The sequence below is a fragment of the Peromyscus californicus genome, unplaced genomic scaffold, assembly GCF_007827085.1.
Source record: "Peromyscus californicus insignis strain IS unplaced genomic scaffold, ASM782708v3 Scaffold_8__1_contigs__length_139910024, whole genome shotgun sequence".
Lineage (NCBI taxonomy): Eukaryota > Metazoa > Chordata > Mammalia > Rodentia > Cricetidae > Peromyscus > Peromyscus californicus.
Window position 1 is genome coordinate 52,672,013 of NW_026294606.1, and position 16,234 is coordinate 52,688,246.

At 38.7% G+C, this 16,234-nt stretch overlaps 1 protein-coding gene across 3 annotated transcripts; it reads right to left on the reverse strand.

Annotated features, from left to right (window-relative positions):
• Positions 1-549: 549 nt before the first annotated feature.
• On the reverse strand, positions 550-8,872 carry LOC128104357 (isopentenyl-diphosphate Delta-isomerase 1). 3 transcript variants are annotated; one of them, XM_052729240.1, is made up of 5 exons: positions 8,625-8,872; positions 6,352-6,524; positions 5,556-5,648; positions 5,071-5,201; positions 550-2,638 (listed from the first exon to the last, which is right to left on the reverse strand). In XM_052729240.1, the coding sequence occupies exons 1-5, from the start codon at positions 8,759-8,761 to the stop codon at positions 2,321-2,323; spliced, it is 852 nt and encodes a 283-aa protein (XP_052585200.1). In that variant the 5' UTR covers positions 8,762-8,872; the 3' UTR covers positions 550-2,320. The 3 variants fall into 3 exon arrangements, with proteins under 3 accessions (XP_052585200.1, XP_052585201.1, XP_052585202.1); XM_052729241.1 differs by lacking the exon at positions 8,625-8,872 and adding an exon at positions 8,556-8,581; XM_052729242.1 differs by lacking the exon at positions 8,625-8,872 and adding an exon at positions 8,170-8,533.
• Between the last annotated feature and the right edge of the window lie 7,362 nt (positions 8,873-16,234).

Here is a 16,234-nt window from a genome sequence, read left to right on the forward strand (position 1 = left end):
ATCCAACTTAGGGAATCCCATCGCACCAGCATCTCCAAAGGAATAAAGACAACTTTCACTAAGAGTCATTCTAGGCATGTCCTGCTAATGTGTCTCTTCCATTTAGAAAGCCACTATTCCCACCCTATCTGGTAGCATCACTAACACATTAAACAACTAAAAACTTCAGAACTAACATGTCTAAGTTATAGTCATAAGGGTCAGAGGTAGCTATATTTTAGGAGAGGGACACAATTCCTTATTTTAAAAGATGTTGGTGCCAAGGAGTTTATTGGGTCGAGATATTTATACACATCATATCCTAAGCAACATTCTAGCAACACAGTAATATCTAACACTTACTTGACTTTACAGAGTGCCAGGTTGCACTCTTCAGCATGACAGCCATTAGCTATAAAGCTACTGAGAAACTAATTATAGGCAGTTAGTCCCCAATTCATAGAAAATAAAACTAGAAATATTTTAAATAAGTTTAAGGTATATAGCATTTATCATGTTTAAAATACAATATGCAGACAACCTATTATATCCAGATATTAACAAACCAGACAATATTAAAATAATTTATTTTTTAAATTTTCAATAAATACTTGCTACATAGCTGTATCTTCAAAGATAAATCAACTGTTCTGAATTATTAAGAAATTAAACTTTATAAAATTTTTATAAGAAAAAATTATTCATTATACAGCATTTAAGTCTAAGAGCAAAAATTTGACACACCTGTGGCAAGTTTTAAAAAGTACATCAATCAAGACACAATCTCAATATATGCCTATTCTATAACATCAGTCTATTGATCATTGACTTCCTCACTGCTACTCCCTCCTGCTTCTACCTCTAAAGTAAGTCCTTACTACAGAACAGTGAGTGGTTTTCTATTAGAGGTGTCTCTGTTCCTATGCGGCACTTGGTACTATCCATTAAAATTTTGGTTGTTGCTGGGCATGGTGGTTCATGTACTTTGGAGACAGAGGCAGGAAGATCCTGATTTCCGAGGCTATTCTGGTCTATAGAGTGAGCTATAGAACAGCCAGGGCTACACAGAGTAACCCTGCCTCAAAACCCACCCCACCCCCATTTTTTTGGGGGGGTGTTGTCTTAGCAAAGGAATGCTAAATGATATTGAGTGTACAGGGTGCAGAGATGCTATTAAACATCCAACATAGGTCAGACACCTACAACAAAATTAACCAGGCCCAGTGCTGGTAGTGGTAAGAGTTTTGTCAACTCATAAAGAACTTACTCCCATCTTATGACTAACATCTCTTCCACTATAATTATGAGCAGATTTTGCTAAATGGTAAGTAACTATTTAAAAGTTAAGCAGTTACCATTACCACTAAAAGTAATAGTTAACTTTAAGTAGTAAAATAATTTCAGAATGGTTAAAGCACAAAATCAACCAAAAGTGACAAAAATTAGCATACAGAACTGGCCTTTCCAATCTGTGGGCCAACCACCCAAGGTTTCAAACCAATCATATGTTAATATTTGATCTGTACTGAATATGCAGACATGTAGACTTTTACTTAACACAAAGCATAGTAAAACAATCATTTGTTAGCATTTACATTGTATTCAGTGCTACAACCAACCCAGAGATGAGGTGAAGAGTGAAAGATGTGTGTAAGTCAAATACAATGTCATCTTGTATAAGACTTGAGCATCCAGAGATTTGATTATGAAGGGGGTCCTGAAATTATGAGGGATGACTGGATACCATTTATTCTCCCTTGAACCTGCTCTGCCTGTTATTAATGTTATAATTATTTTAAGGATTAGGGACTCAATAACCCATGACCTCATGCCTGCAAAGCAATCATGGTACCACTGAGCTGTATCCCTGGCCTTGACCAGTTAATATATAAGTGCTGTTTTGAAGCAGCTAAGTAGTCTCTTTTGCTCATTTTTCTGTCTTTATTTAATAAGACCACTTAGAAATTCGTCTACAATGATATAATTTAATGGTATAAAAAAACACTTGGCAAATAGCAAAGTGTTCTGAAAATGTTTGTCAAAATGTAAAAAATGAAGAGTTCTACTTATTTCTTCAATCGTGTCAGTCATATATTTGGACAGGCTAATTAACTTTTATTTATGGCATAATTTTGCAATAACCTCTCATAAATGTCCTTTACAAACATCAGTGCATACACATGGGATAGATAATACAAAACTGTAAGTCAGTGGGCTTTTTTCTCAAACAAATTCTGGTTGTAAAATACCCATGTATCATAAAAGGGAGCTCAGTTCAAAACAAAAGAAAACAAAAAAACATTCTTACTAGGTAGAAAAAATTTTCAATTCATTTACACATTCACATTCTATGTATTTTCTTATGGTCAACAAACTGACTCAAATGGTTTAAGTTATCCCACCATTTAAAGAGAAAAGTGTCTACAATAATTTTAAACCATGGAGTTAACTTAATTTCACCACTGGCTGCTTTCTTCATAATTTCTTTGAGTTCTTCCTTTGATACATAGAGATAGCTTTTAATCTCATTGGGATCTGGATTCAAGGTTACATTCTTCCTCAGAAACAAAATATAATCAATTTCATGTTCACCCCAGATACCATCAGATTGGGCCTTGTAGTAAATTCGTGTTAGATAATGCATTTCATTTGGATCAACCTACAACATAAAAAGAAAACTCAATTAATACCATCAACCAAGTCAGACACAGTGTACCTATCTTTAATCTCAGTACTCAGCAGGCAGAGGGAGATGGTTCTCTGAGTTTGAGGCCAGTCTCATCTACATAGCAAATGCCAAGCTCATCAGGGATGTGCAGTGAGACACTGTTTCAAAAAATTAAAGAAAAACTGACTAACGACAAAAAATAACCTAAAATCAACACATTTCAAGAATATCTTGTTTTTAAATATACATTTTGTGTATGAGTGTTTTACCTGCACATATGCCTGTGAACCACTTGTGTGCCCAGTGCCCTGGGAGACCAGAAGAGGGCAACTGCTCTCCCAGAACTGGAGATAGAAGGATATAAGCTGCCATATTGGTGTTGAGTATTAAACATGAGTTCTCTGGAAGAGCAGTCAGTGCTCTTAACTGCTGAGCCATCCCTCTAGCCCTTTAACAATATCTTGAATGGCAGCAGAGTAGTTTTACAATCAGAGGTTTTTTATTTGTTTGTTTTTCTAGACAGGATTTCTCTACGTAGCTTTGAAACCTATCCTGGAACTTACTCTGTAGACCAGGCTGGCCTCAAACTCATAGAGATCAGCCTGCCTCTGCCTCCTGAGTGCTGGGATTAAAGGCATGTGCCACCACGCCTGGCTACAATCAGAATTTTTAAAGTATTATTCTCCTATTGATGATATATGGAAAAATTATCACTGAGTGTCTAAATTTTTTATTCCCGAGACCAAACATAAGTTAATTTTTTTCAAAATATTAAAAAAGTTACTCAAACTAGAACGTTACTCAATATAGGTTATTCAAAATAGAATGCATTCATATTTTAAAGTTGCTATTACAGAAAAACATTTACTATTTCAACTAGATGTGAGACACTTTGTCATACTCTTCAAAGAAGACAGTAAGGCATAGTGGTGTACATCTTTAGTACCAGCATGCTGGCTGAAAACTGACACAGGCAGATCTCTATAAGTTAAGGCTAGCCTGGTCTACACAGTGAGCTCCAGGTTAGCTAGCCCTAAATTTTGGTTTCTTAAAATCATGGTCCTAGTTTTGCTCAATATTGATATACCAGTCTATATGATGGCTTTTTTAATTGATCAAATCAGAGATGAATGCTGCCTTGTGGACATCCTTAAGAACATGAACCACAATTCTGAGTGAATGGAAATAACCTATTCCTTCCTTGGAATTGTTCCCTTAAAAAATACTCATTTTTGAGGCAAGGTCTTTCCAAGTAGCCCTGGCTAGCTTGGAACTCACTATGTAGATAAGTCTGGCCTGAAACTCAGAGAACCATCTACCTCTGCCTCCGAGTACTGGGATTTAGCTCAGTGAGGGCCTGCTAAGCATGGGTGAAGAACTGGGTTCCATCCTCAGTACCACATAAACTAGGCATGATGGTGCATACTTGTACTCTCAGCACCAGGAAAATGAAGGCAGGCGGATCATCAAGGGCATCTTCAGCTAAATGAGATCCATCATATCTCAGAAAGGAGGCTGGAGAGATAGCTCAGCAGTAAGAGTACTGGCTTGATCTTCCCCAGGACTCAAATTTGAGTCCTAGCACCAACATGGCAGCTAACAACCAGCCTTAACTCTAGTTCCAAGGTACTCCACTCCCTCTTTCAGCCTCCTCCTGCACTGCATGCACATGGCACACAAGACATACATGTAGGAAAAGCACAGACATGAAACAAAAATAGGTATCACATTTTTTTTTTTTTTAAAGAGGCTGGAGAGATGACTCAGCAGTTAAGAGAACCACCTATTCTTCCAGAAGACCCAGGTTCTGTTCCAACAGCCACATGGTGGTTCAGCTATTTGCTACTCGAGTTCCTGGGGATCTAACACTCTCTTTCTGGTCTCCTTGGGCACCAGACATATATGTGGTGCACATCAATGTAGGCAAACCATAAAATAAAAAGTTATTTTTTAAGAAAGAGAAGCAAAAAATTTGGCTGGGTTTGGAATGCATGCCAATAAACCCAGGACTTAAGAGACAAAAACAAGCATATTATTTGTTGGAGACCAGTAGGAGCTGTACAGCAAGACACTGTTTCAAAAAACAAAATAATAAAAATGTACACAATATTCCTTATTGAAGGGCTAATTCTGTAAATCAGAAAGTTATAAAGCACAGACTATGTACTACTGTAATCACAGCAAATGGGAGACTGAGGTAGGAGGATCAAGAATTTAAGCCCAGCTTGGACTACAGAGTGAAACTGTCTCAAAACAAAATTCTTGGTCTGGAACTGTAAGTTAGTGGAAAAGTACGTGTCAGGAATGTACAAAACTCTGGGCTCCACTCAAAGCATTGCTGAAAATTGCTTTTTGGTTATTAGTCAATATCTTAACATACTGATTTAGGTTTCGATTGTAGGCTGTCTAAGAAGACTGATTACCTCTTCTAAAGGAATTCCCAATTCAGCTTTTAAGCGCCTCTGTGCAGCTCGTTTTACACCAATGGCGTTGTTTTCTTCAAGCTCACCTGGATTACTTAATGGATGACTACAGCAACTATTGGTGAAACAACCTGGAAAATATTAATATGAACAAAGATGAACTGTTCTTCAAATCAGGTCTGCAAGATCAAGGAAAAGTTTTATAAGTAATCAGATAAACAGAGTTTTAAGTCAGTTACAATGGGCTCCCAGTATTATTTTCTGAAAGATAGTTATGGATAATCTTAATGCTTTCTTAAACCAAGAAGATAAAAACATACAGATAATTTAGATAGTAAGGATATATTCATTGGATATGCTTACTTAATGTAAAATATAAATGAAGCCATTTACCAAGCTATTCCTTTTGGACCTTGGCTCCAAGAAGTTCAATCAGATTAATATAGTTCCCAGTAGAATCTACCTTGTGCGTTAAGTATACTAACCTGGAAAGGTAATTTTAGCATCTGATCTCTGCTGTAACAGGAGCTTATTTTCACTATTAAATAAGAAGACACTAAAAGCTCGATGTAATAATCCTAAAAGCAAAATAAGTATGATTGGTCAGAAAATGCCAGTTATTTGTCCAATTTCCCCTCTTGCAGTTGAGATTATGACTAGCAACCTGTTGACAGTTTTGCTATTTTCCAGTCTTCTAACAGGAATTTCTGTATGGCTGTTATGGAGAATAGTTCCAGCAAACCAGCAAGACTAGTCACCAAGTAAAACCCCTTTTCACTTGGCAGTGTTGGCGGTTTTGATGCAGGCCAAATGCTCTTTCAGGAATAGTTAACCCAGGCTACTTAGTCCCTTGCTTTAGGGTGTGTGCGTGCGTGCATGCGTGTGAGGGTTCATGTTTCCCTTCAATACCTACTTATCTCTATAGCCTTCAGAATGACAGGCTTGAGTACTATGTTAATGGTCTATTCCTTTTTTAAGTGCCCAGAATAATTCTGAAACATCTTAGTAAAATACAAAAAGTGGTAAGAAATACTACAGGAGAGGCAGCAAGGTAAATTTCATTACTACACTATTTAACTGGAATGAAATGTAAAATATCATTAAGAAATGCATCTCTCAGCACCTGGGAGGCAGATTTCTGCAGAGTAGCCAGCCAAAGCTACACAGTAAGACTCTCCTCACCCCCAAAAGAAAAAAGCATTCCTTTTATCCCAATATTTTTGTCAGCTAACTGGAAATGTCTACACAAATCACTTTGTAAAAAATATTTTAAAACAGTACCTTTGTCAATGTTTTCATTCAGGTGACAGTTTTTCTTGGTGTCAGCCCCAATTTTATTGTCATTTTCATCAATAAGAATACACATCTCTGCTAGAAGTTGAACTTGTTGTTCATCGAGATGGCTGGTATTTATTTCTGGCATTGTGACAGAATGTCTGATTTGACCTAGAACACTAATATTGAAAAAGGTCATCATATTATAGTTTTCTAAATGGCATATACATGTAGAGAAGCATATCTATATTTGAGCTGAGGAGCTAATTCAGCCATTAAGCTTATAATTAATTATGCTTACTGTTCCCATCTGCAGCCTCACCACTCGACCCGCCGTGGGTTTCCCAAGGATGCCACTGGCCAAATACTCAACCCTACTTTGACCATCATTTCTCCTATGACAATCATACCTAGCCTTTTATAACAGTTGCTCTAAAGTGCCAAACACAATGTTCTATTCAAATTACTGAGCTGACACCTCTTGTAGCATTGGAAAATCAACTCCTCCTTTTGTGTATTTTTCTTTATATATTTTTCTATTCGTGATCTGGCTCCAACCTAATTTTTCATCTTATTTTTCCACAACAGTCTCTCAATTCTTTATTACATGTTCCCCCAAATCATTCCAAGTTTTTTTGCCATTTGCATCCTCAGCATGATTGCTAAAGAATGCCACACATCAATGTTAATTGAAATCTAGGTTTCAAAGTTCAATTCACAAACATTTAAACATTGTCCCATAAGATTTTACCCAATTTTTAACCTGGGCTCCTAGTTAGAAAAGATTTATGCAACAATTCTGTCAATTCTCCTAAGGGCAATATATAGATAATATTTTTGATGAAGAGGCAAAAACTTTATTCACTATATTCAAGTGGATGCTTTAGAGCAGTTCCTGTAATTTTTTTTTCTGAACAGTGAATTAGTATACTGTCAATTCTGCTTTTATAAGTGCAAGAATTAGACAATGCCTAAACTAGACAATGTGGAACTAGGTGCAGCTGTGTTCCAGTCAGTCTTTTATTTATGGACACTAAAATCTAAATTTCATGTCACAAAATGATTTTTTTTCTTACAATCTATTATTAGGTTATACTTCATATATCCTGACCTTAGTGCAGACACCTAATTTTCTCAACTTAAGTGTAAATTTAGACCACTTTCTGTATTGTAACATCTTTTGCACATCTGTATCCAGCAATTTCTAACTTTTCTAATCTTTGTAAGAGTTCCTTACATATCTTCTCTTTTTTTTAAAATAAGTTTTCCCACAATTTATTTTGAAGATTCTATGTGATCTACTTTCAAATATATAGATTACTGGAGTTAAAACATACCTCTGAACGGCTAATAAAACTTTCTAAAACTAAAAAAGAGTACAGAATGAACTAATTGGGGACAGGGGAATACCACTGATGACAATAAGGCTAAAATACTGAATACCAAAAAAAAAAAAAAAAAAAAAACCAAAACAACAGCAATAACAACAGCAGCAGCAACAGCAACAACAACAACAACAACCAGCAATGAGCTTAATGATTACAGGAAAGGACAAGTATTGTAAGAAATGAAAATGTTCTTCAACTGACAGGGAATATTTTCAACATTCATAGACTAATTTAAAATTCTAAGGTTGATTTCATTCTTGTGGAATTACTGAACTTTTTGAAAAAACGTCTTTAACTCATAATACCAGGATATTAAGAATCAACTTCATTTTCTTACCCATTTAAAGATAAGGTGTGGAAAATACACATCACCTAACTCAAGAAAAAGATCCAGGAACATATAGGAGAGGCGTCTCCATTTCTTTATAAAACTCACCTGGACATTTAACAACCACAACACCTGCAAATCCTCTCTAAAACCAGAAGCAAGCAGCCATCGACCTATTTATTCATTATTCGAAGAAGACAAGTGAGGTGCTCCATAATGGAGCAAAGACTAGATTTTCTTAAGTCAAGTCAGTTCCTTTTTTATAACTCAACTCCCCAAGGTCTATGAACCGCAGCATTTCTCGGACTACTGGATCGCTTCTCAGGGCGTCTCCACCGACAGACAGCCCGTTGGATCCGAAGCTCTGCCGCTGGGATGCAGCCCATCACCCAACCCGCCCCAGAACCAGTACCCAGCCCAAGGGGAGCAACAGTCCCAGGCGGACTGAACGTCAAATGCCCACCATGGCGAGCCAAGCTGGGAAACCGTGTTACCTCAGCCTCATCCTGCCACCCAGCACCTCCTGGTCCCCCGCGCCATCCCCTCAACAAAGTCACTCTTACCAGAGACTCCTGCTAGAAGCGCTTTGAAGTGCTGAGGTGCGCCGTATTTCAACGCTCTTCGCAGCAAGCCCCGCCTTCAGACACCGCCCCCTAACGGCATGTCCAATCACTCGCGCCAGTGCCCGTCCGCACCACATTTCCTCAGCCAATCGCCACTAGCGTAAGCCTGACGTCACGACCGCGCCAGGCAGGCGCGCGGTGGTGCCACCTCCGTGGCGCGTGGCTCAGGAAAACTCTCTGGAGGTTTCAAGAAACGGCTGCGGAACTGGGCCGCGAACGAGGGTGTTGGCGACTCCCGGTGCACAGCTGGGACGGTCGGCACGCCTAGCTGCCTCGTGGAAGGGAAGCTTCTCTACTGGGAAGGTGCCTTGAAGATGGTGCAACCCAATCGGCCACCAGCCAATGGCACCTTCGACCATGCCCGGGCTCGCCAATCAGCTGGCGGCAAGGCCAGGGGCGGGCCCCTGACCTGACATGGGTGTGCGTGCGTGATGACGTCAGACGCCTTGAGACGGGAGCTCTAGCTAGTGCAGTTTTTTCACAGGAACGCCTCCGCTTTTCTTCCCAGAGACCACTGCCCGATCAGTCCTATAGGGCGGAATGAAACTCCAGTTGGATGAACTTGATGAAAGTTAAGAAAAAGCAAGAAATCATTGTTAATGTATTGGTTTAGAAGATTTAACCCTGCTTCCCCAACATGTTATTCCAGTAAGAAAATTCTGTACATTTGCAGCAGCGCTAATTACCAAGGTGCTTTGCAATGTGGAATAAATTGTTCAGCAAAGTTAAATGAAGTTGGGGCAGGTTGGGGAACCAACGTTGGGACTGGATTAATTTGATAGTCATCAAACCATCATGTGACAATCCATTCTTAATAAATTTAGTGAAGCAAGGTTATATGTTAGAAGTCTTTCACTACAGGTTATATGAGGTTTGTGTAAATGAGATGTGATGGAATTGGTCGAAAGTTCATCTATTACATCAAATCGTTTATTTTTTTGTGATGTGTATGTGTAGTGTATGCATTATATGCATGTGTGTGTTCAGGTACATGATGTCTTCCTCTCACTTTTTTTAGTTAACATTTTAAAAATTACAGGTTTATTTATTTTGCGTGTGAATGGGCGTGGGCGTACCACAGTGCTCTGGTGGAGGACAGATAAGAGAGTCATATCTCTCCTTCCACCACGTGGGTTCTGAATAACATGTTCAGGTCTTCAGGCTTGGGGGCAGGTGCCTTTACCCATTAAGCCATCTCGCCCCTCCATCTTATTTTTTGATAGAGGGTATCTCATTTATTTTAGAGCGTATTGATTTAGCTGAGATTGAATAGCCAACAAATCCTCATGCCTCTGCTCCCCAGTTTGGGATCATAGATACCCATTGATAAGCCTGACTTTATACATGGGTGCTAGGAATTTGAGCTCATCATCAGTTCTTTATGCTTTCACACTTTACCCAACCCTCTTCCCAGTCCAATGCCTGTGGAATTCAATATTCTGAATTTGTCAGCTAAGCAGTGCAGTGCACCAGTTCTCAAACTTGTTGGTCTCTAGACACTCTGGACACAGAGCTGTGTGTGTTGTATTAGGTAAAATGTATGAAGAACGTTTTATGTGACAAATTAGTAGGCAAACAAGTATTTTCAGTAGCTTCCAGGTGATCACAATCATTTGTGTGCATATATATATGCACACAAACAAATATACACACACATATATATACAGGTGTGTGTGTGCATTTATATGTGGAGGTCAGTTGATGACAGGTCTTCCTCAAAAAAAATAAGGCTCTGTACCTTATTTTTTGAGATAGTGTCTCTCACTGAGCCTGGAGCTGGATTATTGGTTAGACTGGCTAGCTAGCAAGGTCCAGAGTTCTGCCATTCTTAGCCTACCCAGCAATGGGATCACAGGTACACTTCCAGGCCCAGTTTGTTTTTCATTTTTAATTGTCTCAAACTTCTATTTTTTTATTTTTTTTATTAAGAGATTTTCTATTCATTTTAGATATCAACCACAGATTCCCCTGTCCTCCTTCCTCCCACCCCCCAGCCTTCCCCCCAGGCCCAGTTTTTATGTGGATTCTGGGGTTCAAACTGAGATCCTTATCCTTGCATGGCAAGCACTTTACCTACCAACTGAGCCATTTCCCCAGCTCTGGTTAGTTTTTGATAAACAAGCACATGTGCTGGCTTTTCTTTCTGTTTTGTAATAGTGATTTCCCATTTTGAAATCTGGAACGTTTTCTTTTCTTTTTTTGAGGCAGTAGCTCACTGTAGCTCAGGCTGTCCTGGAACTCTGTAGACCAGGCTGGCCTTGAACTCATACAATTCGCCTTCCTAGTGCTGGGATTAAAGACATTCACCACTACACATGGCTCAGGAATTTGAAATTTAAAAGAAAACTTCATACTAATATTTCAGAATTCAGTGGTTTTAGTTGTAAACCTAAATACACATTTCCTATGAATGATTTTGTAATATGCATTGGTTGTTTAGGAAATAATGAGTTACTGAATTAAGCAAGTCTTTCAAATGTAGATGACACTTTTCATTATTTACTACCATGCAATCACAATATTATCAATAATCTTGAAACACATTAGGCACCTTTCCCTGTGGGTCTAGGACAGGAATGAAGCCTTGTGAAAACACTGTTAAATACTAGTAAGTCATTGATAATGGTAATAATAAGTTTTTATTGTAAATATTCCCTTTATGTTATTTTTTCCTTTAAATTATCTGAAATGGGAAGTGAGGGTTGATTGCCTAACTAACAGATACCCCCTCTCTGGTGCATAGAATTCTTTAAGCAAAAGACTACCAACCAACCAGCCAAGCAGCCAGCCACTCTGAATACTGGATGGACATCATGAAGCTACACAACAATGACAGCTGTGTACTGCTCAATTATTACTGCTGCAGCATGGCTCCTGTAGGTGTTATTCCAGATACAACTGTTTGAAATGGTTTACAGCAGATTATTTTTCCATCAGAAGCCTCTGTAAACTAAATGACCCTGTAGCTTTTCCCATCAAGATGAGGAGGGAGGCACACTAGAGAAATGGCTTAGCCATGAAGAACTGGCTGTTCTTGTAGAGGACCTGGATTCAGTTCCCAGTATCCACATGGCAGATCACAAGCATTTGTAACTCCAGTTCTGGGGATCTGACACTTTCTGGCTGCCACTAACAACCAGGCACACATGTGATACAGATATATAAATGCAGGCAAACACTTATTCACGTAACAATTTAAAATCTTAAAAAAAAAAAGTAGGAGCATTTTCTCAAGTGACCTAACAAAAGACCTGTGACTGGAGATTTTGAAGACAAGGTCTTGCTACCCACCACAGGCTAAACTGAAAAGATATAAGTAATCCAGATTAGCCTTGTACTAATGGTCTTTCCTCTATGACAAGGACAGTGTTTGAGATATGATGTAGCCTCATGCCGGTTTTGGACTAGTAGTATTTCTCCATCGCTGAGGAAAGTGTGTGAGATGTGATGTAGCTGATCTTGAACTTACCTTTGTGCCTGGGCTTCCTACGTGCTATGATTTCAGGCATGCGCCAACCATGCCTAGTTTGAAATATTTTAATGTACATGTTTGTTTTTATTTTATTTTATCAAAACAATGCTTGAAAAAAGGACAAGGGTTGTAGAGCTAGAAGGGAAATAAAACTTAGTAGCTCATGCACAGGTCTTTAGCTGTGTGTTATCTTTGAAAGTTGGAAGGAAGATAGTTCTAGACTCTAATATTTCAGAGAAACTCAGCAATAGTCCATAACTTCTAACTGGATTACTAGCCTTTGAGTTTTTCAGTACTTCATGGTAATAGTTTCCTTTCTGGGGATTCTTCAGCTTTTCAGATCCTTTCAACCTTAGTCCCAATTGGTAGATGCCCTCTATTTTAATTGAACTTTCTAGAGGACTAATTTAGAAAGTCCTGCACTCTTTTTGAATTGGCCTTTGCTATGGATTGCTTGATTTAGATTTATATATCTGCTTTTGTATAAGAATCTCATTCTGGTCTAACGAACAGTACCAAGAATGTGAGTACAAGGTTCAAAAGATAAGTAGAGATGAACAATATAGGAATTTAGAAAATAATTGCTTTTTTTATAATTACATAAGATTGCATGGTACATGTTGAACCTTTGGCATGATTTCAGAGGTTTTCTTCAACTATTACATTGTAGTAGTTTTGTAATCAGTTTTATGTATTTTATGTATTATGGGTGATGAGAAAAGAAACAAAGTGGTAGAATAATCCAACCAATAGACTGAGTTTTTAAAATCTTAAAGAAATATATATGGAAATTCTTTTTCCTTATTGCTCATGGTTTGGATAGGAAATAAGCTTCAAAGCTCATGTGTTGAAGGCTTGGTCCCCAATGCAGCAACACAGCAGGAGTTAGAGCTTGAGCCTGGGGTCATGATATCATAAGCATTATGGTATTATCAGTGGATTAATCCCTTAGTGCACTGGCAACTGAAGGAATTGTTAAGAAATAATGAAAATTTTTAGACTAGAGCCTAGTTGGAGGAACTAGGTCACTGGGAACACATTCTTGAAGATTATATCTTGCTTCTGCCCATGCCCTTCCTGGTTTCAGTAAGGTGATCAGTTTTGCTCAATCATGCCCTCTCTATCATGATGATCATCTTCCTGTCCCCACAGGCTCAAAGTCAATACAGCTTAGTGACCATGAACTGAAATTTCTGAAATGATCAACTAAAATTAATAATTCCTCCTTTGTTTACAGGTATTTGATCACAGCAATGGAAAGCTAATTAACACACCCAGTTTGAGAAATATTCAATGAGTGTTACAGTAAAGTCAGAGGATCTGGAGAGGGGTTCATATACCCATTGTTGAAGATCATGCCTGAGACCTCATGTGTGTTAGGTGAGGAATGTATCCCTGGACTATATACCCAGCCCTCTCTTTTCACTTTTATAAACTTGGAGATAGGTTCTCACTAAGTTACCCAGACCTGCCTTCAACCCACTCTATAGCCCAGACATGCATTGAACTTGGGATCCTCCTGTCTCAAGTTCCTGAATAGTTGTGGCTACAGACCCAAGCCACCAGGCTGGTTGATTCTTCTATTGCCTTAAGACTTCACTTCATATTCTTTGAATATTTGGAATCCTTTAGGAAGAGGGGGAAAACCACATAACGTGTGTGATTAGGTTAGATGAGAATAATCTTGAAAACACAGTATTTGAGGGTTGGGGAGATTGCTTAGATGTTGAAGTCAAAGCATGAGTGTAACATGAATCTTAAAAGGTCTTATTAATAAAAACAGACCCAGAGCCAGGTATTGGGGTGAATGCTGAAAGATCAGAGAAACAGAACCAGCCACAGCTAACCTCACTTCGCCAATTCCTCAGTTGATCTCGTTTCCTCAAACTGGAAGCCTCTGTGTCCTCATCCGAATGGATCTCAGCTGAACTGCTGCTCAAAAGCCTAAAAGCTTAACAGGACTCTAGTTCCTGGTTTTCTTGTGTTATATACCTTTCTGTTTCCTGCCATCACTTTCTGGGATTAAAGGCGTGTGTCACCATGCCTGGTTGTTTGCAGTGTGGCTTTTAACTCACAGAGATCCGAATGGATGAATGGATCTCTGCCTCCAGAATGCTAGGATTAAAGGTGTATGTGTATGCCACCATTTTCTGGCCTATATGTCTATCTAGTGGCTGTTCTGTTCTCTGACCCCAGTTAAGTTTATTAAGATGCACAATATATTGGGGGACACAGTATCACCACATTTCAGCACAAATAAAATTTCACCACACATGAGGACTTGAGTTTGATTCCCAGAACTTACATAAAAAAGATGGTTTGGAGCCAGGTGTGGCGGCACACACCTTAATCCTAGCACTCAGGTGGCAGAGTAAGACAAGAAGATTTCTGAGTTTCAGTTAGGAGTGAGTGGTAGGCCAGCCAAAGCTACATAGGGAAACCAGTTTCAAAAACAATCAACAAACAATTTGGGCCTGGTGGGTATGCTGATAAACCCAGAGTTGGGGAGATAAATAAATCCCTGGGGCTCTCTGGCCAAACAGTCTAGTTTATCTGATGATATCTAGGCCAAGAGAGACCTTTTTTCTAGTGAAATGTGGACAGTGCCTGAAAAATGCCATCTGAGGTTGCCATCTAAGATTGGTCTGTGGCCTAATGTATGATAGATTTATAACAATGGTATTACTGAAGTATTAGAAAGTGGTGAAAGGTAGGAAGGTGACCTGCTGGAGGAGGTGGGTCATTGAAGGCATATCCTTGAGGCTGTATCTAACCCTGACTCTCTCCTTCTACGTGGTTTTGCACAAGCTCAGGAGCCCAAGAAAACATGGACAGAGCCTCTAAGACCATGAGCCAAAACAAATCCTTCCATGTTAAAGTTATGTCTGTCAGATATTTGGTGATGGAGATGTAACACTAGTAAGTAGAGGAAGCATAATCATGCAGTGACTATCTGACAACATTGGCAGGTTTTTTTTTTTTTTTTTTTTGGGGGGGTCATTTTGTAGTTCAGGTTGGCCTGGAACTATGTATAGCCTAGGCTTGCCTAAATCTCCTGGTGATCACCCTGTTTCAGCTTCCAAAGTCTGGAATTATAGTTTGAGCCACCATACCCAGTAACAACAGGGTTCTTAAATCTTTGATATTGTTTTGCAGGAGAAATTTTTAAGTGTTTGGAGAAGTAGTCTAGGAAAAGCCTAGAACGTTATGTTATTCGGGTGTGAATGATGATGACCAGAATGCAGTAGAAATGCAGACAGGAAGCACTGCTCTGGAGGCCTCTGGTGTTTAAAGAAATTTCAAATACTACATTAGGTATCACATTAGAGGCTACTCATGTTACATTCTAGCTAAGAATTTGTCTGTATTTTGCCCACATCCTGAGACTTTCTAAGGTGCTAAGTTTAAAGGTAGTGAAGTAATTAATTTATCAGGGAAAATTTAAGACAGCTTAGTGTTCAGGTTATGCTCTAGTCATGACTGGAGGCTTTTTAGACATATTTACAGTGAGAATTGGGAGCCAAAAGCAGAGGAGAAGATTTGAGAAGCAGGCAGTTTGGCTAGAAGAGCAGCAAGTTAATGTCTGTGGCATAGAAGGGTATGGTTGTTAAGGAGATTTGTATCCACAGACATTTATGTTAAGCAAAATAAGCCAAACTCAGAAAGACAAAAGTACCATACTTTCTATCATTTGTGGAATCTACATTTAAATTCATCTACACATATTTACACATTTTTGAAGGGCAAAGAAGTAGAATAGGGACTATGATTGGGGAGAGAGCTTTAAAAGGAGGAGAGTTTAAATGATGGGGTAAACAACAGAATATTCATAAAATGAAAGCGGGAGGGACTATCTGGGAGAGGAAGAAGACCAATGAGGGGATAGGAGGAGCACAGGAGGGCAAGAAAGGGATTTAATAAGAATAAATTATAGTGATATATATGTATGAAGATGGCACAATAAAACCATTACTTTGTAGGCCAACTAAAAATTTACTTCTTAGAAAAGAAAACTGGTTATGGTGATACATGTCTAAAATTCCAGCACTTGTATGTTTTTGAAACAGGTTCTCAAAAT